Source organism: Cucurbita pepo, chromosome LG19 (genome assembly GCF_002806865.2).
Source record: "Cucurbita pepo subsp. pepo cultivar mu-cu-16 chromosome LG19, ASM280686v2, whole genome shotgun sequence".
Taxonomy (NCBI): domain Eukaryota; kingdom Viridiplantae; phylum Streptophyta; class Magnoliopsida; order Cucurbitales; family Cucurbitaceae; genus Cucurbita; species Cucurbita pepo.
Window position 1 is genome coordinate 5377378 of NC_036656.1, and position 21216 is coordinate 5398593.

At 37.3% G+C, this 21216-nt stretch overlaps 5 protein-coding genes across 9 annotated transcripts in view; 2 read left to right on the forward strand and 3 right to left on the reverse strand.

Annotated features, from left to right (window-relative positions):
* Window positions 1–3169, reverse strand: part of LOC111781379 (telomere repeat-binding factor 2-like) — a 6300-nt gene extending 3131 nt beyond the window's left edge. The window contains exons 1-5 of the mRNA XM_023661934.1: window positions 2859–3169; window positions 2167–2336; window positions 1782–1993; window positions 1021–1105; window positions 300–383 (exon numbers count right to left, since the gene is read on the reverse strand). Of these exons, the coding sequence (XP_023517702.1) occupies window positions 300–383; window positions 1021–1105; window positions 1782–1993; window positions 2167–2316 (531 nt within the window). The 5' untranslated portion in view covers window positions 2317–2336; window positions 2859–3169. The remainder of the gene's footprint in view (window positions 1–299; window positions 384–1020; window positions 1106–1781; window positions 1994–2166; window positions 2337–2858) is intronic.
* A 416-nt stretch (window positions 3170–3585) lies between these two features.
* On the forward strand, window positions 3586–7143 carry LOC111781443 (NADH dehydrogenase [ubiquinone] iron-sulfur protein 4, mitochondrial-like). The gene is made up of 5 exons (XM_023662029.1): window positions 3586–3888; window positions 4644–4732; window positions 5135–5264; window positions 5996–6025; window positions 6703–7143. Exons 1-5 carry the CDS (start codon window positions 3730–3732, stop codon window positions 6760–6762), a joined length of 468 nt encoding a protein of 155 aa, XP_023517797.1. The 5' UTR covers window positions 3586–3729; the 3' UTR covers window positions 6763–7143.
* A 123-nt stretch (window positions 7144–7266) lies between these two features.
* Window positions 7267–13368, reverse strand: LOC111781442 (probable amino-acid acetyltransferase NAGS2, chloroplastic). Of its 3 annotated transcripts, XR_002812985.1 has the most exons (11): window positions 12978–13368; window positions 11676–11763; window positions 11293–11501; window positions 11019–11170; window positions 10224–10716; window positions 9502–9599; window positions 8970–9081; window positions 8727–8886; window positions 8160–8232; window positions 7567–7804; window positions 7267–7499 (listed from the first exon to the last, which is right to left on the reverse strand). XR_002812985.1 is itself a non-coding variant. In XM_023662027.1 (10 exons), exons 1-10 carry the CDS (start codon window positions 13356–13358, stop codon window positions 7651–7653), a joined length of 1920 nt encoding a protein of 639 aa, XP_023517795.1. In that variant the 5' UTR covers window positions 13359–13368; the 3' UTR covers window positions 7267–7650. The 3 variants fall into 3 exon arrangements, 2 of the variants coding, with proteins under 2 accessions (XP_023517795.1, XP_023517796.1); XM_023662027.1 differs by having other exon boundaries at window positions 7267–7804; XM_023662028.1 differs by lacking the exon at window positions 12978–13368 and adding an exon at window positions 11901–12652 and having other exon boundaries at window positions 7267–7804.
* Window positions 13369–15288: 1920 nt separating this feature from the next.
* LOC111782115 lies at window positions 15289–17014 on the reverse strand. The gene is made up of 3 exons (XM_023662911.1): window positions 16336–17014; window positions 16111–16247; window positions 15289–15609 (listed from the first exon to the last, which is right to left on the reverse strand). Exons 1-3 carry the CDS (start codon window positions 16589–16591, stop codon window positions 15451–15453), a joined length of 552 nt encoding a protein of 183 aa, XP_023518679.1. The 5' UTR covers window positions 16592–17014; the 3' UTR covers window positions 15289–15450.
* Window positions 17015–19171: 2157 nt separating this feature from the next.
* LOC111780994 (heptahelical transmembrane protein 4-like) lies at window positions 19172–21183 on the forward strand. Of its 3 annotated transcripts, XM_023661385.1 has the most exons (4): window positions 19172–19260; window positions 19519–19781; window positions 19875–20199; window positions 20332–21183. In XM_023661385.1, the coding sequence occupies exons 2-4, from the start codon at window positions 19522–19524 to the stop codon at window positions 20983–20985; spliced, it is 1239 nt and encodes a 412-aa protein (XP_023517153.1). In that variant the 5' UTR covers window positions 19172–19260; window positions 19519–19521; the 3' UTR covers window positions 20986–21183. The 3 variants fall into 3 exon arrangements, with proteins under 3 accessions (XP_023517153.1, XP_023517152.1, XP_023517154.1); XM_023661384.1 differs by having other exon boundaries at window positions 19172–19781; XM_023661386.1 differs by lacking the exon at window positions 19172–19260 and having other exon boundaries at window positions 19687–19781; window positions 19930–20199.
* Window positions 21184–21216: the final 33 nt, after the last annotated feature.

Consider the following 21216-nt stretch of genomic DNA (forward strand, 5'->3'; position numbering starts at 1 on the left):
CCCCCCCCTTTTGATTTCTTTTGTTAACATTATGGATACAGCCTTAGTGTCTCCCTAGACATACCTCAAGAACACTCCCCAAAACAGATTGACATCATTCTCATGCAAAAAAGTTCCAATAAACCCTTGCTATTCTAAAACACCCTAAGTCACTGCTCCTTCAGGCCTTCCTCCTAGCGAAGAAAATAGCACACAGGCTTACCAGTCAATATTCAATCAGCCTTAAATCTCAACAGTCTCAACAGCTGCTAGAATAATCATTTTTCCATTTAATTTCTGTATTATAGTAGGAGCATTACCTTTATCAACTTTCCATTTGCCGTCATATGCTTTAATTTTGTTGAAAGGAGTTTTTTAAGGTTTGGTGGGGCCCAGTAATGCTCCTACACAGAGAACAAATGAAAACTTCAGAATCATACCATTTTTTGTCAACAAAAAAAAAAATTGCAGAGGCATCAAGGTAAGAAGATGGTAAGGAAAAATACATAAAGTGACAGTCATCAAATCTTCTGAATTTATTTTTACTTATTTAAATTTGTGAGATTTTACTATCATGTAAGACTTCAAATGACCAGAGTACACAGTTTGTTAGGGATCTAACTTATGAATAAGAAAAACCCAGGAGCTGAAAGTAATAGATCTAAGTACCCAATTGTAGAGATGATAAAAGTGCCTGAAAGAAGTGAATTTAATAAACAAGAGGAGAACCCTCTCGTAATCTCCTTGGTTTTTGTTAGAAGTCTCATCACTTTTTGTTCCTTCCCCACTCTTTCAATAAAAAGCTCTCTCTTATTTAATACTCGCACACACAAAGACTAGCATGCAGTGCAACAAACAGATAAAGAAATCACATTTTAGTACACTTATTGACTGATTGGCATCCCTTCCACGGAAAGAACATGACATATTACAGCATCTCATAGCAATTAGTTTTAATAATTATCCATTCTATGCATAAGATCTTTACTCCACATACAAAATTGTCAAACAATTCGATCCACTTGTATTATGCATTAGCACCTCTATGTACATAGCAATTGCAGCCCGGTCAGAACCCCTTGGCTCCTTTAAGTTGTTAATTGCCTCTGATATAAGTTTGTCCAATCTACAACATGCAAAACAGGTCTTATAAATCTATTCGAAAGCAGAAAGGAACAATGAAGCACCTGCAGCTTCCAGTGAAGACTAATTTTAGAACATGATGTTTAAAACCATGTTTAGTGGATATATAGACCAATTTGGAAATTAGATTTTCTCATTCTGAATGCAGGTGAAAGATCACCTAGATCATTAACGTATCATTTCTTATATCAAAATAACTACCATAGAGGCAAAAGGTAAGATAATAGAACCAAAAAAGACCTCTTGTTCCCTCATTTGATTCCAGGAAAGCTGAACAAGAAATTGAAGCAATTTTGCCTCAAAAAAAATGCAAGTTAAATAGGGAACACTAAATGCAATAAAGTTGAGGAACTAGGCCATGCATTACAAAAAGTTGTGTGTGTGTGTGTGTGTATGCAGACTAGGCGATGACTTCTCTTTGTAGCGTATGTGATGCATATCATTGATCAAACAATTATTTAATCACTAGTCATTAGTTTCTGGAAGTAGAAAAAAAATGTCAAGATTTACTTTACCAGAAAATTTAGCTAGCTATGGTATTTTGATACTTCTAAAACTATGTGAACCATAATAACAATTGGTTATGCAATAATCACAATATGTATCAGACTCCTTCACCCTGGAACAAGAAAGATTCACATAATCAGCAGCCATGAGACCTTGCTAGTGGCTCTTTTGGACCATTAGTGCGAATTGTTCCATTTGAAATTGCAAGTGGCTTAGCGTCAACAATCTCCTCATTCTGATGCACGGTGCTTACAGGCATAGGATCATCGTGATGTTTTAGGGCCAAAGGATTCTTTTTAAGTGCGAGCTTAGCTTTTTGCCTAGAGCCCCATATTGCAGTAACATTTATATTTCTCCACTTGTCCTGTTCAGAGCCAAAATTACATTAAAAAGTCATTAATGTTTCAGTAAACCAAGCACTGTGTTTCCAAGTAGAATATGGAAAGGAAAACTCAACATGGGATGCTTGGTGAATTTCTACATCCTGTGGCTTAATTATGGCGAATAAACGATAACTAGGGGGGTGAAGGGAGGCACCTTGAGATCCACATTTGAGCGCTGATGCAAAATTGAGCTGAACTCTGGATCTGTTAGTATTGTGCGCCATTTTCCTGCTCCATGCTTGATCACTCCTGCTTTAAGGGCAGCTTCTTCTTCAGCTGTCCATTTCTGCTTTGGCGCACCCATTTACAAAAGCCCCCCCAACTCTGCAACAATTTTTTGAAGTATTTGTCGGGAACTCCAGTAAGCAATCAAATCAATTCATCGAAAACAAACGACTAGTCAGCAGGTACTTCCATCGTTTACAAGAAATAAAGGATTTTCAAAGAAAATGAAATTGCACATAAGGAGCTTTCAATGTTAATTTGATCGATTCTAAAGCAAACAAAACAAAATGGTAAACCATCAAATGGAAAAGAGAGTAGCCAATACTTTCATGTAAGACGATTCCATCATTCGTGGAGGAGGAGAAGAAGTGATTTCGAGCACCTCTATATCACATTCAACAACGAAGTTGCTAAGTTATTGATCGGATAAAGAGACATGCGATATCATTCTATCCAATAATTCAAATTGTTAGACATATGTAACCAATTTCTCTCCGAAGGAGTCCCAGCTTGTAGTGCCTAAAAAATATTTCGATTTCCACCGAACAATTCATTCAAAACTGAAAACACAAAACAAAGAATTGAACAAACAGAACAGAAACAAAATCCTGCCTTTCTTACCTCAGAAAAATAGGGAACGATAGAATAGCGTAGTTGAGTGGAACTTTCGAAACCAACACAGACTGCAGCTTAAACCATTTCCGCTCGTTCAGATTCTCCTCAAGGTTTTCTGGCAATTTACGAGCGCGCGTCCGATCGAAAGAAAGATCAGTCCAGTACTAGACAAATTATTTTGAAGACGAGAAATTCAGGGGTCACATCGTCAAAACAACACGAATCTTGGGAAGAACAAATATAGTTGAATAGATGAAAAAAGAGGAAAAGGCTTTAGAAGGGAGAAAAACTGGGGAATTTTGACACACTCAATTTATCCATCGTAATTACTCAACCTGCCCCTTCTTCCAAGTTAATTACTAATCACTGCCCATCTCACTCGGTAAAAAGATAAATATATATTCATGTTACTAAAATTTTTAAATTCTAGCTTTTATAAGTATATTACATATTTTTTTTCGAATTTGATTTCAAATATATTTATAAATTATTATAAGTGAACTAATTTAAATATTTATTATCAGTAATTAAAAGATTTTGTTATTGAATATAAACTTTTTAAGAAATTTATCTTTAAAATTTTAGGAATGTTTTTTAAATATAGACTATTATTATTTTTTTTTTTAAAAATTCAAATGTATTAATATTTTTTTTTTTTTTAATTTAAAGAAACAGTAAAAAAAAAAAAAAAAGTAACTTTTAGTCTACCTTTTATTTTCTAGCTTAGTTTGGAAAAGTTCTAGCACCTGCAATTCCTACAAGTTTTAGAGAAATCATCTCCGTTGTTCGAAGCATAATCGAATCGGAACTGTGTTAGTAGCGGGGGGACGAGCCAGACGGAAAACTAGTTTTCGCGTCGAATTTTGATAATCGACAGATGGCTAACTCCTTGCAGCGAATCTGGAACCGCGGGTGTGCTCTCCGTGGTACTATGGCTCCTCTTTGCAGGTCATTCTCTGCCGACTCTTTGGTTGAAGTCAAGCCCGGCGAGATCGGTATGGTCTCTGGAATTCCCGAGGAACACCTTACCAGAAGGGTATTGCCCAGCATTCATCTGCTATAGTATTTATCAACGAGTTTCTAATTGTTTACGTTGTGGTTTAGTTTAGACGGAGCGAGTTATTAGATGGTATTGATGATTTTTGGGGATTAGGTATATTTATACCCGTCTGGTTGACAGTTCTTGCTTGTTTTTACCTTGGTCTTTTAGAATGGTTTGCTGTGGTTAACCCTTTAGGTGTTACTTTGTTGCTTCTATGTCGAAATGTAGTCGGTTTCGATAAGGAGATGGAAAATTCCGGCTGATTTAGCACTACGACGCTACATTTAGTATGAATGGGCTCTTGATCACCAAAAATTGATTAGAATAAAGTAAAAATTGTAGAGGAGCCCTAGGTTTAATCACAAAGAACAACTGCACCTTGGCCATTCCTTTTCTTATCCTACGGGATATTGCTATCGGTTATCCAAATCAGTTGCTAGGGAGAAATCAGTTCTTTTATGTTGATTTCACAAAAGGCTTTATCAATTACTATCTCATAGTCTCTATAAGTTATTCAGGAGCAATTGTTTAGCTTTTCATTTTGTTCTGTATAAAAGGCAAATGTTGGGATTTTTTTAAAAATTATATATTTATTGGATTTAATTTCTTCGGGACTGGATTTTACATGAATTGAGGTTTAACCTTGTAATTTTGATGTGCAAACCACTAACTGTGGATTTCCCCATAACATTAATCCTTTTTATATGACCATCCTGATTCATTTGTCTTCCTATCATGAAATACGTCAGGTTGTAATCTACTCTCCGGCTAGAACTGCATCCCAGCAAGGATCAGGCAAGGTTGGCAAGTGGAAAATCAACTTTATGTCAACGCAAAAGTATGAATTCTTCTTTTTCTTTATTTCCCAAGTTTTACTTTTAAAAAAATCGAACTGTTGCTTCATTAGATAACAGAACTTTTAAGTCAGTTCTAGCAGATTCCTAGGAGTTGAAATATTGTGCACAACATGTTATACTGGGCAAACTTCTAGTGCCCAAAGTTAATGACCCTTGTTCTCTTACTCTCATCAATTAGATTAGTTTTTCCTCTTACAATTTTTGTCATTTTGGATTTTTGTTTCTCTGATCAGGCACCTTTTGTGGTGGATTGGTTCGTTTTTGTATTCCCTGTGTGTAGAATGTCATTTATTTCCATAAAAGATTGGTTTCTCATTTAAGAAAGAAAAAAATCATACAAACAGAAGAGTGGGGTTTTCTTATGCTTATTGTCATGTTTGTAGGTGGGAAAACCCATTGATGGGATGGACTTCTACTGGAGACCCCTACGCCAATGTAGGGGACTCTGCGCTATCTTTTGACAGTGAAGAAGCTGCAAAGGCATTTGCTGAGAAACATGGATGGGAATATGTGGTAACGTTTCGTTAACCATTTAGAGAGAATTTTCTTCTTGTAATTCCCTTTATGTAGTTTGAGGTGTCATATTTTAGGTTAGTTATAAACTGTGTTATTTTTTGTGTGTCCGTTGCCTTCAAATCAGTAACAATTACAGTTGGAGGTGTTGATAAATTGTGCGTATATTCTAATATATTCTTTACAATAGATCTTTGCCTTCCCTCAAGGTCAAAACAATCCAGTCTGATTCAAAAATGAAATTGCCCTTGGATATGATTGTTTAATATGTTTATTTAGAATAACAAAGATGATTCATGATTTCTGCATTTGGGCTATTATATGTTTGGCGTTTGACTCTGAATTTAAGTTCTTATATTTTAAGATAGTGGAAATAAGTTCGGCTATTTAATCTTCTAGTATTAGTTTGAAGCTAAAATTCAGAAATTTGAGGGGGAAGAAATGCCAGTATTTCTTCCAAATTTGGTCCATTAGTTGCAGAAAGTTCAAGCTTCTTATTTAGCATTCTGTTGGCATTGCTTTACAATTTTATCATTATCTGGGGAGTGGACTCTTAATGGGCGTTTTTTTTTAAAGTTGTTTCTTTAGTGTTCAGATTTAGGAATCACTTTTCTGGTCTGCATTATTATGATATTACACGAAGAGACAGTCCACATGCTTCTGGTTAATTCTCATTCTTCTGTTGATTGTGTTTCTTGATTCTTTTTTACCCCTTTTTCTCCATTTTGTAGGTTAAGAAGCGCCACACACCACTTTTGAAGGTTTGAGATTCTTTCCCATTATTTTAATTTCATTTAGCTTATATTTTGTCTATGGTTCTGTGATTGTATTTTTGAGAGATGAGGGGCCACGCTGAAGCTAAGAATGATTCATCCATTAAGCTCTCTGTCACATATACTAGCTTCGACTATTTTCAAGGACTGTTCCTTCGTGTTAAATTTTATCCCTTTGTTTAATGGCCACTTCTTTCATCGTCTTTTGCAGTTCTGCTGGCATTTTATTTTCAATTTTATTTGTTCCCTCCAATTTTTGTTGCCTTCAGGACATTTCGTTTGAGATTTCTCAATCCTTTGGCAATCTAGAGTCTTCTTGTAGCTAGTTTAAGGAGCTCAGTTTCAGTTTCATTTCGGTTCCAATTGTTGTTTTGTTGTAGTATACGTAATTCTTTCCCAAACGATGTTATATGAACTTGGGTTGTTACTATTGGAGTATTTAGATGTTCTAACAGCTAAGAGCTCCTTTATGATAGATAAGGAGGATGAAGATCTGACAAAGGTTTTTAAAGTCTGTTAGCATTAGTTGATGAAGGAATTTTGATGCTGCTTGTTTTCTTCATGTCATCTAACTAATGACATTCCGTGAATCTTGGCTGTTTAGTTCACCATGAGCATTCTAAAATAAAGAAACAGAAAAAACTAACTCCCTGTTTTGGCTTTAGGCGAAGGCATATGCTGACAATTTCAAATGGAAGGGCCATCCTGAACCCAAGGAGGCGTAAACTTGTTCACCATACTTTTTCTCATCTCATTCGATCCTTAATAGTCCACTGTTGCCGGAAGCCAATGTCCCGGGGTCCCATGGCAGAACAGTCTGGAGGGTTTGTGTAGTCCATTCCGTTGCTTATTTCTGAGGAAGCTGGTTACAATAAGTGGAACCATGGTGTGTACTCACTTGACCGTATAACTTTTGTTATCTCTTTATGTTCCTGATACAGAACATCGAATGAAAGCTCATATGCATTTTGAGCACCCATCTCGAGTAAAAAACGAGCATAGGAGTTGTTAAGTCATTTTGTGCAATGAAGATAATGTCTTTAGTACTCCAATAGCTTGATTCCGTAAACCCTATTTGAATCAGTGCTGTTTAACTTTAGTCATATCACAGATCATAGAGCCATAAAGTAAATGAATCATGTGCAAAATATTATCAAGAGCACGGCTATTAGTGTATTGTAAATTTTCTGTTTCAGATGGCACTACTCCCATGCCTTGTTCTCTGCAGACACGATCAATTTTCACTGTTTGTATACTTGATTTGCTAAAGAAAAGCATAAATGACACCATACATTGCAATGATATGATCTAGGGAATCAAAATTTGCCTTTGTTTTGTACCTATCTCACTGTTTATACACTTAATTTGCCCAACAAAATATAAATACAAACCTTGGTGTGTCGCAAGTACACGTTGAGTGGCATTGATATGATGCAGACAATCAAAATTTTATTGTGGAGGCCTGCAATCAACTTCTTTTTAGAACATTATATACATGTCTAGGTGAACAAATACAGATGATAACCCACATGGTATGGACGACGGGTCTTGACTGACAGGTAAAGGAACATATGCTTCTTCTACTGCGAGACATTTCAATTCTCAATCGAGGGTCAAGCAAACGCCCTGTCAATTCTACCGTTCCTGTTCCTATCTGGCAACAGCTTCTTCATGTAGTACTTGGATTTCCGGGATAGATTTATCCTTTTTCTCCGATTTTCAGGTATTGATTCAAATGAACATTCTGAGAAACCACGCCTCACAAACCTGTTAAAAAAGTGGGGTATCATTTCCTTCCATTGAAAATCAACTAAATTATAATAGAAAGCCATAGCCATGGAGATGAACATGGTGACATTTTCTATCTTCACACATTGCCATCCAAGATGGATATAAACTTTATTATCAAAAGCTAATGAGAACAATCTTATTCAATTGATATAGTAAAAGATGAGTGATCAGAATATGAAAACGAACAGCTGAACCAGAATTACCCTGGAGCTTGTATGTGTAGTGGATGAGTATTGGTAAAGCAACCAGCAACTAATTTGAAATCAATTTAAACATATGTATAATGTTGCAGGAAGACATGCAATAAAATCAGGTAAGATCGCAAACGAACCAGTCTGCAGTTCGTGTTGTGAGCAGAAAGAGCCTGTCCAGTCCTAGGGAGGCGGCCTTCTTTTCCATGTAATCTGCAGCTCAGTAAGCCGAATTATGTATCAGTCAATGAAAACAGCAAGCACCCAAGAACGCCTGAATCTGATAGTTATTCGTTTCAAATGGTTCACAAACGGTAATCACAACTATTTTTTAAATCAGGAAACAAATTTTTTAACGAGTATCCTGCACCACAATAATCAGAGAATTCTAAGAACTTATATTGAACTTAATTTCAACTGCCAAAGAAGAGCATAACAAATATTATACAGAATAAATTGTACTAATTATTGATTTTTAAAAAAATACAGCGGGGAGCTGATTGTGGCGCAATGAGTGAGACCCCTTTAAGATTACTGCCAAGAGCTAACCAATATCTATAATTTACCATGCCCAAATGAATTAGAGCACGTAAATTAAGAAAGGCACTTGATGACACCATAAACAGACATTGTAAACCATGGCCTAACGAGTTGAACAGAATTCATTCCTTACATATAGTATGTGATAAAGCAATTGATTATCATACCAAGCAATTTGTCGCCTTGTCCTTGTCCTCGGCACTCTGCAGAAACAGCGATGGCAGCAATCTCTCCACATCTCTCTTCAAAGAATGGGAAGAGTGCAGCACATGCAATAATTTGACCTTCTCTCTCAACGACAACTAATGAGTCTAATGATTCAAGTAGCTGCAATAAAAACTTTATGTAACTTATGGTGGCTGTGGTTCATGCAAGAAACTGGAAAGGATGAAGGACGCTGGAATACAAACCTCTTCATCAGTTCTCCGAACCAAGGTACCAGCCATTTCTAAAGGTTGAATAATCTGTCTAATCCCACGAACATCAGACACTCTGGCCATTCGTGTTCCCTCGTAAAGATCACTGGAATAAAAAATTTCATCAGGCATATCAGTTAATAGATCAAAATTAGCCTTATAATTAATTATAGTTGGCAATTGGTAACTCTAATACAAATGATTCTTTCGCCAACATAATTCCCAAAGCATTACTAGGATCCTTCTCCAAAATGATTTTAACATCTAGCCACCAACAATATGACAATAACATATAGGTGAATACAATACAAAAAGCTTTTAAAAAAAGAACAATAACAATATCACTAAAATTGCTTTGAGCCCCACACAATTATGAAGTGCTAGTTGACCTCAAAAAATCTAATAGTACTTTTTATTTTGGAATAAGAACATAGCACTCATTTACGTGAAACTTATTATCAAGTATATCCATTATTTAAGTTGATATTTAATATCTTTAATAAAAGATAAAACGAAAGAGACTTGCCTGGCTATCATAGTGCCCATTCCATCTCTCTTAAACAATTCCAGCAATAAAACTCCTCCAATAGTTCCGTCTAGCAAATGTACTCTTTGAACACCACCCTAAAAGTATGCAACAAACTCTCACTTTAGCCCAATTCAAGCCAAACTTCAACATGAAATGAAAATAACTCATTCCACAACGATCTGGATAATTCAGGTAATTCTCCAAGAACTGAAGATCTATTGAGCCACATACGAAGGAACAAAGTTTGAGTATAGGCTTATGTAATGATAACCAATGCATTCTCTTAGAAAGGGGCAAAATTTTGAATTTTAACGTTCTATAAATATAATCTCTGAATTCTAAAACTTTAGGGGGGCAAACTAGAGGACAACTACAGAATCACAAGTATTTTATACATAATTTTTGCCCTACTTTTTTCCCACCACTGCTGATGATAACTTCGATCATACAGTTTCAACTTGAAATAGTTAAATATGATTAAAAATAAAGCAAAGGGCTGATCAGAGATCAAGAGCTGCAAAAGGATTAAGCAAGCTCTAATAAATTGAAACACATGATTAGGCATTTTTTTCTTTTTCCTATGCCTGTGTGTGCGAGGGGAAAAAATTAAGAAAGTCCATGTGAAGTACAAATTTAAGACAACTAGAAAATCAAAGGACCAGAGACAATACGTGGGAACATGTTCAGACTTGGTAACTGGAAGTAATAGAAGAATTTACCCGGCAAACAAAGGCTGCAGCAGCCAATTCTGAGAGGTAACCATTCAAGTGGCTATTCCGCTCACCTCCAATGGCAAAACCCTGTTCAGAGGACCAAAGCCCATTCCCACTACCAAAACCAACTCCATTTTGGAATACTGGTTTACGATGGGAGCCAAAACCTACTCCATTCTGGAATGTTGGACTATGATGGGAACTAAAACCAACTCCATGCTGGAATGTTGGACTATGATCTTCGAAAGAAGCATTTCCATTCTGTGAATGGATACTCCCATTTGAATCATTACGAGTAAAATCTTCCTTACCAACAACTTTCACATAATTTGCAGCTATCTCACATTGCTTGGCCCTTTCACGTATTAACATGTCTGCTTCTTGAAGAGTTAGAAAACTAATATGGCGTCCAGCTTCATCTAGAATAGGACCATCAATAATGCATATAAGCTTGTCAGCTCCAATAGCCAACGCGCATGCTGTTGCAACCTCATATGTACTGAAATCCACGAAACAAAATCATTAGTAACTGCTCTTCCTCATAGTGATTTCAACTAAATTTCCACCCTCTTAATTTCACCACCACCACTACATTTATAAGAATTCAAGAACATTAGAGCTATCCACATTCTGTAGATTACTTCCCTGACATTCCAGGGAAACAGTTACACAAGCTGAGAAATAATGAAATGTGTGTGAGAAAAAGTGAGTGAGCAAACGCCTACAAAACAAGTCATAATTAAGAAGGAAGCAACTAATAACAAGCTTTGACAACAGATAACTACAAGCATCATTGCATACTTGCAATTCAGAACTTCACCAGAACTAGAATAACCCAGGTTGCTCAATATAACTATGCAACCACCATCAAGCCTCTCACGCATGCGAGCTACGTCTACTTTTTTAACTTCACCCGTTGCTCCATAATCAACACCATCAAGAACTCCCCTTCTCTGCAAAAGGATAGTAACGACTCATTCTATAATTTGCAACTAAATAATATCCCAAATCACCATGAAAATATTAAATGGCGTTTCATCTCAAATACCACATCACAAACCAAAAAGGTTTCTACCTTGGCAGCAAGAAAGTTGCCACTAACAACGCTTACACCAACTTCATGCCAACGTCTGCTGTCACCATGTCTACGAATATTGCATATAGAAGGTCCAGGGGAAAGCTTTGCTTCTATCATCACACGGATACCTCCAGCCGCTTCCATTGCAGCTGCTAGAGTTTCGTTGTCAGTAACTCTATATTGACCAACAAAATTCGGCTTGCTTCCTGTGACGGATTAAAGAGTTAAAAAGAAACATATTAAGGTTCACATTGAAAAGAAGAAGATTAAAAAAGAACAAATTCGTGTTATAATAAACTAATAGGGTAATAACAAAGTGACCCAAGTCCTTGGTTTCAATGACATTGCATGTAATATACAAAAGAAATCAACTGAAAAACCTCTCTCTGCCAAAATTTTATCAATTAACACGCGGGTCCCAGGAACAAGAATGAATCTGATCCCAAGGTGATGAAGAAAAGCAATATCCTGCACATACATAAAGCTTCAACATGGTAATAATTCAAACCAAAACAAAACCTAACGACATACATCATAGAACAGGACGGATTTCATCAATTCAAACACAAGAACAGACACATTATAGAGATGACGACAAGACCTGCCTTCAGAATAAGATTTAAGTAAGAGCTAGATACAATTTCCCCAGAAATGATCACAACGAAAGTGCCTCCTCTATGAGCCCATAAGTAAGGCCAAGCCTCCCTAAACCACCGCACAAACTGCTTATCCTCCACGGAATTGTAATCCTCTTCCTCTTCCTCCACGGCGCCATCGCCGTAGTTGAATCGATTGAATGTTCTCGATTTTCCCCCAACTTTCTTCAGTCCCCTGTCCCACAACTCTACTCTATTGAATTTAAACCCCACCGCCCCATTTCTGAAACAACGGCTAGAAGGAAAAGTCTTAGAAGGAAACTCTCGGGCAGTCTGAAAATGTAGCCGTGAGCTTGAAAGAGCGGCAGCCATGGCAGACAAACAGGACAAGAGAGTGAAAAAATATTACTTTGAAGCTTACAAGTTACAAGTCATGGCCGAGCCGCCAATCACCAAAAGAAGGGCGGTTAAGATTTTGGGCCATTCCGGCCACGGAACTCCATGCTTTGTCAAACAGCCGAACCCAAGTTATTTTGGGCTTGCAGTTTAGGGCTGTTGGATTTGGGCATTTTGGGCCACAGAACATATTGTTTTTCCAAATAGGCCGAACCCAATTAGTTTGGGCTTGTAGTGAAGAGCTGTTGGATTTTGGGCCTTTTGGGCCATGGAACCCCTTGTTTTTCAGATATGCCAAACCCAATTATTCTGTCTTGGAAGAGAAGTGAAGACGACGTGGAATTTGAAAAGAAGACGCGGCGGAAAGAAAACGTGGAGAAATATTATCATTATAAAGCCCCTAAAGCAACCAACACACTCAAGATAGACAGACAAAAGCCTTGTATCAATCGCTTAGCTCTCATAACACTTCCAAAATCGGATTTTTAATAAAACAATAACAAAAAGATCAAAACTTTAAAGTGGATTTAGTAAAACAAGAATGGCCCAGTCCAAATATTCTCCCTCTAGGTTGCCTCACAGAGTTCCAGTTACAATTACAACTAAAATACAGAGCACAATCATCCGCCATTGATGGAGAGAAAAATAAAAACACCCACTTTTTAGAGAGAGAGACAAAGAAAGAGGGACCTTGAGCAAGCAATGGAGGCGAGGACTGGCCACAATTTGGGAAGATATAACGACGACAAAAGTTCGCCCTGTATAAGAAAATATACAGGGATAAGCATCTCTGAATTCTTCAATAAACCTCTCGTCTTCTTCACAAACTTTATAAGGATCTTTGTTAATCTCAATTCCCGGCGGCTGATCGCTTGTTTTAAACTCCTCCCATTTACAGCCTATAGCCTCCGCCGCCGCCAATCCCAAATCCAACTTTCTTCTTCCACCGAACGGAGCCGGAATCATTCGCTGGAAATTCTCTCTGTACCCACGGCCGACACCCACCGCCTTAAAATCACACCACAATTCCCTTTTCGAGAAAACCCACGTTCTCGATGTCGAAGTAGCCATCACCGCCGCCGCAGCCNAAAAAAAAAAAAAAAAAAAAAAAAAAAAAAAAAAAAAAAAAAAAAGGATTGGGAAATTGAGAGAGGGAGATGAGTACAGAAGGTTGGTGTGGTGAGGTTCTGATTTTGTGTTTTAATCATATTTATAGTTATAAAACAATTGAATGATGTAAATTATTCAAACAAAATTAATAAATAAATAATAAAGAAAACGAATCCATGTCAGATATTTGGAGCGAAACAAGACAAATATCTCGTGTTAATTATTGAATCAGTTATTGAAGTATTTTCAAGGTGACATAAAGTATGTCTTTTCAACCGCTGAAACAGAATGTCTCAACATGACACGGCAAGTCAAGAATGTTGACACTGGTCATGTGGAAGGCCCATTTTCTTTTGGGTTAGGCCCAGCAAGTAAGGAGAAGCCCAGTGGGCTATTTGAGACACACAGCAGGCATGAAGTGAAGCCCACTATCATTATTTTGTGTTTATTGCAATCAAATTGTTGTTTATTGACAAAACAGGCTTTTCAATCGGACTTGTCATTTTCGTACTCTGCACGGTTTTGTCCAATCTACTTCAATATACGTTCGTTAGGTTCTCATTCGGGACTGAAACCAACATTTGAGCCTGTGAGTCTTTTTCGTGGCGGGAACAAAATAGGAAAATGTAACGACCCAGATCCACTACTAGTATATATTGTTCTCTTTGGACTTTCTCTTTCAGGCTTTAAAACATGTATGCTAGGGGAAGGTTTCCACACCCTTATAAATGGTGGTTTGTTCTTCTCCCCAACCAATGTGGGACATCACAATGCACCCCCCTTCGGGGCTCAGTGTCCTCACTGGCACTCTTTCCTTCCTCCAATCGATGTGGGACCGCCCCCAAATCCACCTCCCTTTGGGGCCCAGCGTCGTTACTGGCACACCGCCTCGTGTTTACCCTCCTTCGGGGAACAGCGAGAAGGCTGACACATCATCCGGTGTCTTGCTCTGATATCATTTGTAACGACCCAGATCCACCGCTAGCAGATATTGTCCTATTTGGGCTTTTCCTTTCGCGCTTCCCCTCAAGACTTTAAAACACGTCTGCTAGCGGAAGGTTTCCACACGCTTATAAAGGGTGATTTGTTCTCTCCCAACCAATGTGAGACATCATAGAAAGACTCGCCCGACCCGCCTCTAACTATTAAAAACTTGAAGGATGAAAGTATCAAGGAGTATTTGGATCAAAAGAGTATACGGTTGAACCTAGTGACTAATAATTTTATGCAACTACTCACTAATTAACCTTAAAGCTAGCTCTCACCAAGTGAAATTCCCTTCACCAAACCAAAACAAAGTAAAGTCTTTTTCCTTCACCTTCCATTTTGCGTTTCCTTACAATTTACAACTTTATTCATGGGACTTACAACCATTAGTTATTGGCTCATTAGTTCAAGCCAAACTTGCCAAAGTTTAGAGCCTCATTGAGCCCAAGAGATATGAGTTTTATACTTAAGAGTCCAGTTAACCAAAGACGAGGTGAAAGTAATTTCTTTTTCGGTATGGTAAACACTATGCACCACTTGGTTGTACAATCGTCACTTCTTTCCTAGTAAAAAAAATGTGCGGTTAAAACATTAAACTTTTTCTTAGTACAATATATAATTTAACTTAAACATACGTTATTTTTAACTATTCAAAATGTCCAAAAGTTTGTGGTTCTTAGTTGACTCTAACTACTCCTATACCTTCATGAAAATTAGTTAAAAGTTGGCAAAAATGATAAAATTAATTGACTTGATAGCCACCCTTATATAAGCAGGGATGTTGATACTGGTTAATAAAAACAAATTATTTCCATAATACTCGACAATTTTAAAAACAGTATCCAACGTGGCATATGGCCCCACTCGTTTAAAGCGAAAAGAACATAATTAACAGATAATTTAATGGTGATTACGAATAATTAAGCTCCGTACACTAATTTCCAAATGAAAAAAGGGTACAAACTTTGGACGAAATTAAAATATTAATGTATAAAGATAGAGATTGGATTTGGACGCCAACTTCACCCGCTAATTATTCTTTTTCTTTTTCTTTTTTTTTAATTCTTCAATTAATTCCAACTTCTGCAATGCTCTGTAAGGCTGGCCGCCATTGACCCCCACCACCGTAATGCCTACCCATGCCTCTGTGTCCTCCTCCGCCTCTTCCTCCACTGCTGCTGCCGGCGTCTCTGTTTTCCAGGCGACGGCCCCCCTCCTGCTCCGCCTGACCATATATTCAAAATAATTATATCAGCAGCACGTTTGGATTTGACCCCAATAAGACGAAGAAGTGGGAATAATGTTCACGTTTTCCTGAAGATATTGATATGGACCAAAGGAGACAGCGAAAGCGAGACAATAAATATATTTAAAATACAGGCAAAACCCCATTAGCAAACTATATACGTTTGACTTGATGATATATAATTGAATACCTCTGCACTCTACCGCTCTACAGCTTACTTAAATTTCTGACAAGCTTCATGAAGTAGCCCATAAAAGGCATTTCCCTTGATATCCGTGGCCTTAAATTTCAAACCATTTTCAGATACTTCTTTATACAGAAAAACAGCTTTTTGTTTTGTTNTTTTTTTTTTTTTTTTTTTTTTTTTTTTTTTTTCTTTTGATTTTTGGTTTTAATCAGAGTGTAATCATGAAAATGAAATTATATAAATCAACTTTTGGGGATTTGGAGCATGATTAAGGTTAATGGGTATTCGATTACCTTCATGTAATTTTGGGATTTAGAATTTGAATTTGGATTTGAAGCAGAATCTGTGTCCTTTTTCGAGAGTGCTCCTCCCTCTTTAAGCAATTTCCCCAGTTTCACGCATTTCTTTGCAGCAAACTCCTTCAATACATCTGAACCAAAAGAAACAAGCACAAATGCAACTAAAATATTGTTTTTTTTTTTTTTTTTAATAAATATTTGAGAAATATGAAGAATTACCCTCGAAGGTGATGAGACGATAGACATGGCCGATAAGAAGCGTGTCATCAGGGCGGAGGAGTTTGAGCTGCTTAATCGGGGTACCATTTTGGGTCTTCAAAGTGGACGAGGTAACAACCAGCGCAACGTAATGGCCAGGGTTGGTGTTCATGATCTGGTGTGCACTTACGGACCAATAAATCCTCTCGATTTTGGGATTAATCCCAGGGTGTTGAATGACCACCGTCGCCGCCTCCGCCGCCTGGCAGTTCCCCATTTTGTTTGTAGCTATCTAATCTCCCAAGTAAACAATTCCAAGTGGTGTAGTTTTTTAAGGAGAAGAGCAGTGGTTTTAGGGTATGAAAGAGAGGAGAGGAAGGAGATTATGAAAAATTGAGTAAAGAAGTGTGAGGACTGACGGTATCCTTGATTACCCTCTCCACGACGCACGTTAAGAATCTCGGTTCTGAAGAAAGGACGTGACGTTTTCCAGATCAGCGAAGAGGGTTAATGCGGGAGAGAAAATGAATTCCAGAAGGTTTATTAATTTAAAATTGAGGGAAAGAGAAAAAAAAACAGGGGAGAATGGAATGAAGTTGGTGAGTTGGGTAATGGGTACTTATAATGGGATCAGAAGGAACGTAATATTGGAGTACGAACTCAAAGCTCTATCTGCGCAAAACGTGTAAGATCTGCAAAACCCACTCTCTGATCGGGAGATGTGTATTTATTTTAATATTAATATTGATTTTGTTCATCAAAAAGGAGGTTGAAACTTTAATTCCATCTCTTTAATTCTGAGTTTCTGACCTCAGGATTCAGGGACGGTCAGAGTTAGCCCCGAGGACCGGNGGTTTTTTTTTTTTTTTTTTTTTTTTTTTTCAGAATAGAAAGCTGACGTGGCACTTAATTTTGGGATGGGACTCAAAGTTGACGGTTGATTCCAACCTATTCTGCCTACGCCAAGACACGTGCGCTACGCCTACCCTTTCACCTCTCTTTTCCCTTTTACCCTTGTGAAAAATATTAATCCAATGTGATGTTATAATTATTTCATTAATTACTATGTTTTTGTGAAATTTAAATAGTGTTTATTAGGTTGAAAATGGTTTGGTGCGAGTTCATAAGTACATCAAACTAGAAGTGATGAGAGTTTATGTTCAAACTGAACAATATCAAGGTCTTCGATTATATTAGACGTATAAACTTTCATAACTAGTCTCATGAATCCAAGAACTTATAAAAATGGAACAAAGATTAAATATCTTGCAATAACTTTTAAAAGTGTAGAGGAGTTTGTTCGGTGTGAATAGCTTTTGAATGTACATAAAATTTATTTATAATTGTAATATTTAAGGATAGAAATGAAATTTTATGAATCCCTCCTCGTGCACACGCGTTCTTTTAGTTAGGCATCTAGAAAATGTTATTTTACCAAACAAGAAAAAAGAAATAATCATTAAAACCTTCCAATTTCTTATTGAAACGTATTAACAAAAAAAGTCAACTCCCAACCATATTGACTAAGATTTTTCAACGCCGAACACACAAACGCGTCTGCCGGTGTTCCGTGATGCCATCATTAATCGATCTATATGTGAATGGCCGTGGCTGCAATGTGTAAATTATAACTTCAACTAAGTACATATCAATTTTATTTTTTCATTTTTTTTTATTAACAAAATAGATGTAATATTACAAAACTTAAAACTAATATAATATTTGTTGAGTTTTATACGTTATTATACCATACAAAATAAATATTTACAGAATATTTTGACGATAATAAAGCTATGCACGTGGCTCTTGATACAATATTATTTTAATTTCAAGCTAATTCTTATCCCATAAGCAAAACTTTCAAATCAAAATAAAGGTAATTATGAAGAAAAAAAAAACTGATAAAATAATAAAAAAATAAACAAATGGTATGTACTTTTTAAAATTTTAAATGAGCATAATTGTAAATGTTAGATTATGGAAAATAAATTTATAAATATTTTCTTTCAATATATTTTCGTGGATTCTTGTTTGGGCATGTTGGTAATGAAACTCTAAACCAAGATTGGGCTTTTAAAATGCATTTGTTGGGCCTAAGAGTTCGTAGAAGCCCAGTTTCTTTAAAACCGGGTTTATCAAGGCCGTCGATATTTTCGAATACGGCCAGTTTAATTCTGGATGCGACAGAGCACGGTTCCAATGTACTTTCAGCCACTAAATAATTACAAAAATAACAATAAAGATTGCCTTATTTAAAACTGCCAATTCCAAGTCAACATACAAGTGGAAGCCCCACCTTATCCAAATAAATAAAAATAATATAAAATCCCACTTTTCGTTTTAAATTATTTTTATGGAGTAATTTAATTAACCGATTTTGTTTGTTTGGTTGTTATTCTTAAAAATTGTTTTAATCACGGCATCTCATTCTTATCTAAAAAATAACAATAGATAATAATAAAAATAGATAAATGTCGTAATCACGACACTAATATATATATTTTTTTTAGAAAAAGGAAGGGACAAAAAGGGGTCAGTCAAATTGTGCGGTTCTGTTGAGGAGGAATTGAAGTGGCGCCACCCAATTTGGGGACTCGGCGGCATCTTCGCATCTCGCCAACGAATCACTCTCCCTCGCTCTCTCGTTTTGTAGGTTGCGCCATATAAATTCATTTTCGTTGAACTCGAAGCTCTCTCTTCTCGTGGGGGTCTCCAACATCACATCGGAAAATCATCTACGGGACCCTTCCCCCTTCGTAATTTTGTGGTTACATTTCTTGTTTTCACCTACTTTCGTACATTGTTTTTGTTGTTTTCCTTTCTAACTTCATCGTCTTCTCCTTGTTGCAGNAGTTTTTTTTTTTTTTTTTTTCCCTTGCTGCTGCTGGAGGGGGCCAGGGTTTGCTTCTGGGCATCTCTATTCTGCTGCCCTTCTTCCAATTCTTCGTAATTTCCCTTTCTTTCTTCTGCAATTCTCGGCGTTTTGATTCATCGCGTTTTGGCGTCTAATTTTTACCTGTGTTTTGCATTTTGATTTAATCGATTTCAAGATTTGGATTGTCATATGACGATGCGAAATAAGAGGTTTATGGTGTTGTTTGAGGCAATTTTCAATTGTTTGTTACTATTTTGAATTGATTGGCTTGAGAGGAAGAACATAGGTTTGGTTATCGATCAAAGCGTGTTGTTCATTTGGTTGAGTAGGGGATGGATGCGTATGAGGAAATGACTGTGAAATTTAAGACCTCTGCTGAATCAATGGAGTGCCATCAAAGGTACTTCTCGAAGGATGGGAAGGGGAAAAAACTTTGGAAGAAGGTCAAGTATCAGTTGGTTGAGTACCATGCTTTACCAGCCTACTTGAGGGATAACGAATTCATTCTTGGTCATTACCGCGCTGATTGGCCATTGAAGCAGACACTGCTCAGCATCTTCTCCATACACAATGAGACTCTTAATGTTTGGACGTAAGCCTTTTCTGGGAGTCTGTTTTTTCATAACATTGAAGAAGATATGCAATGAATTTGACCTGTTGTTCACTTCAATACTGTGTGTTTTAGGCATTTGATTGGATTTTTCCTCTTTCTCTCCTTGACCATATATACTGCAACAAAGATTCCTGACGTTGTTGACATTCATCCTCTTCAACATTTGCCTGAGGTGTTGAAAAATGCTGATCTCCACAAATTGCAAGCAGAACTCTTGACGTGCCTTCCTTCCTTGCCTCATCTACCTGATCTGCAGTTATTAAGGGAGGAGTTAAAGACTGCATTGCCTTCCATGGATATGCTTTCATCACTGTGTAGCTGGCGTGTTGTGGAGCTTCTATACAATTGTTTACCGGAGCGATTCTCCCTCGGAAATCAAACGAATGACTATGTTCTGGTAACCTCTATGTTTGGTACAATCATTGTTAATGATTTGCTTGCAAGTTCTCAGACTTTGCAATACTGCAACTAGATTTGTTCTGCTATGAACTGATTATTTTCTCTGTTGTTGTTTTTTGGTTTAATCCAGAGTAGCATGAAGGAGGAAGTTGCCAACATGATTGCACCAGTAGCTATGAGACCAATTACTCGGTGGCCTTTCTTTGCATTCTTGGGTGGAGCCATGTTTTGCCTGCTTGCTAGCAGCTCATGCCACCTTCTTTCCTGCCACTCCGAGCGTCTCTCATACATAATGCTAAGGCTGGACTATGCCGGAATTGCAGCCCTTATATCTACCTCCTTCTACCCTCCCGTTTACTACACCTTCATGTGCTATCCCTTCTTTTGCAGTCTCTATATGGGGTTCATTACCCTCGTGGGAATTGCAACCATCTTAGTATCTTTGCTGCCAATGTTTCAATCCCCCGAGTATCGCACTTTTCGGGCATCCCTTTTCCTTGGCATGGGGTTGTGCGGGATCGCCCCTATTCTGCACAAACTTATCCTGTTCTGGGGCTTGCCCGAAGCACTCCACACAACAGGGTATGAGATACTGATGGGCATATTTTATGGGGTTGGAGCACTCGTTTATGCAGCAAGGATTCCGGAGCGATGGATGCCTGGAAAATTCGACATTGCTGGCCACAGCCACCAACTATTCCACGTCTTAGTAGTCGCTGGGGCATATACTCATTATCGTGCAGGACTGATTTACCTCAAATGGCGTGACCTGCAAGGTTGTTAGAATAGAATTTCAACAAAGATTTAGCCTGTTGAAATGTAGTTGATTATTTTCAAAATGTATCCCCATGTAATATTTAGCCGGACTAGGATACTGCCACCACTGTAAGGTCAGAGCTAGCTTGAGAAAATATGAGAATCCTCACGCTCGGCCTATCATGAAATCATAAAATACATATTTGATGCAGTCGAGGCTTACGTATATAATAATTCAAATCAATAAAATTTTATTTTT

Coding starts and splice junctions, on each gene's coding strand:
- LOC111781443 (XM_023662029.1), top strand. CDS start 3,730: ATGGCTAACTCCTTGCAGCGAATCTGGAACCGCGGGTGTGCTCTCCGT. Junction 4,733..5,134: donor AACTTTATGTCAACGCAAAA/GTATGAATTCTT, acceptor TCATGTTTGTAG/GTGGGAAAACCCATTGATGG. Junction 5,265..5,995: donor AACATGGATGGGAATATGTG/GTAACGTTTCGT, acceptor TCCATTTTGTAG/GTTAAGAAGCGCCACACACC.
- LOC111780994 (XM_023661384.1), top strand. CDS start 19,522: ATGGATGCGTATGAGGAAATGACTGTGAAATTTAAGACCTCTGCTGAA. Junction 19,782..19,874: donor GAGACTCTTAATGTTTGGAC/GTAAGCCTTTTC, acceptor TGTGTGTTTTAG/GCATTTGATTGGATTTTTCC. Junction 20,200..20,331: donor AAACGAATGACTATGTTCTG/GTAACCTCTATG, acceptor GGTTTAATCCAG/AGTAGCATGAAGGAGGAAGT.
- LOC111781442 (XM_023662027.1), bottom strand. CDS start 13,358: ATGGCTACTTCGACATCGAGAACGTGGGTTTTCTCGAAAAGGGAATTG. Junction 9,600..10,223: donor CTGCAGCCTTTGTTTGCCGG/GTAAATTCTTCT, acceptor GCATACTTTTAG/GGTGGTGTTCAAAGAGTACA. Junction 8,887..8,969: donor TTCGGAGAACTGATGAAGAG/GTTTGTATTCCA, acceptor TTTTTATTGCAG/CTACTTGAATCATTAGACTC.
- LOC111782115 (XM_023662911.1), bottom strand. CDS start 16,591: ATGGGGAACTGCCAGGCGGCGGAGGCGGCGACGGTGGTCATTCAACAC. Junction 16,248..16,335: donor TCGTCTCATCACCTTCGAGG/GTAATTCTTCAT, acceptor CTTTTGGTTCAG/ATGTATTGAAGGAGTTTGCT. Junction 15,610..16,110: donor AATCCCAAAATTACATGAAG/GTAATCGAATAC, acceptor ATATATGGTCAG/GCGGAGCAGGAGGGGGGCCG.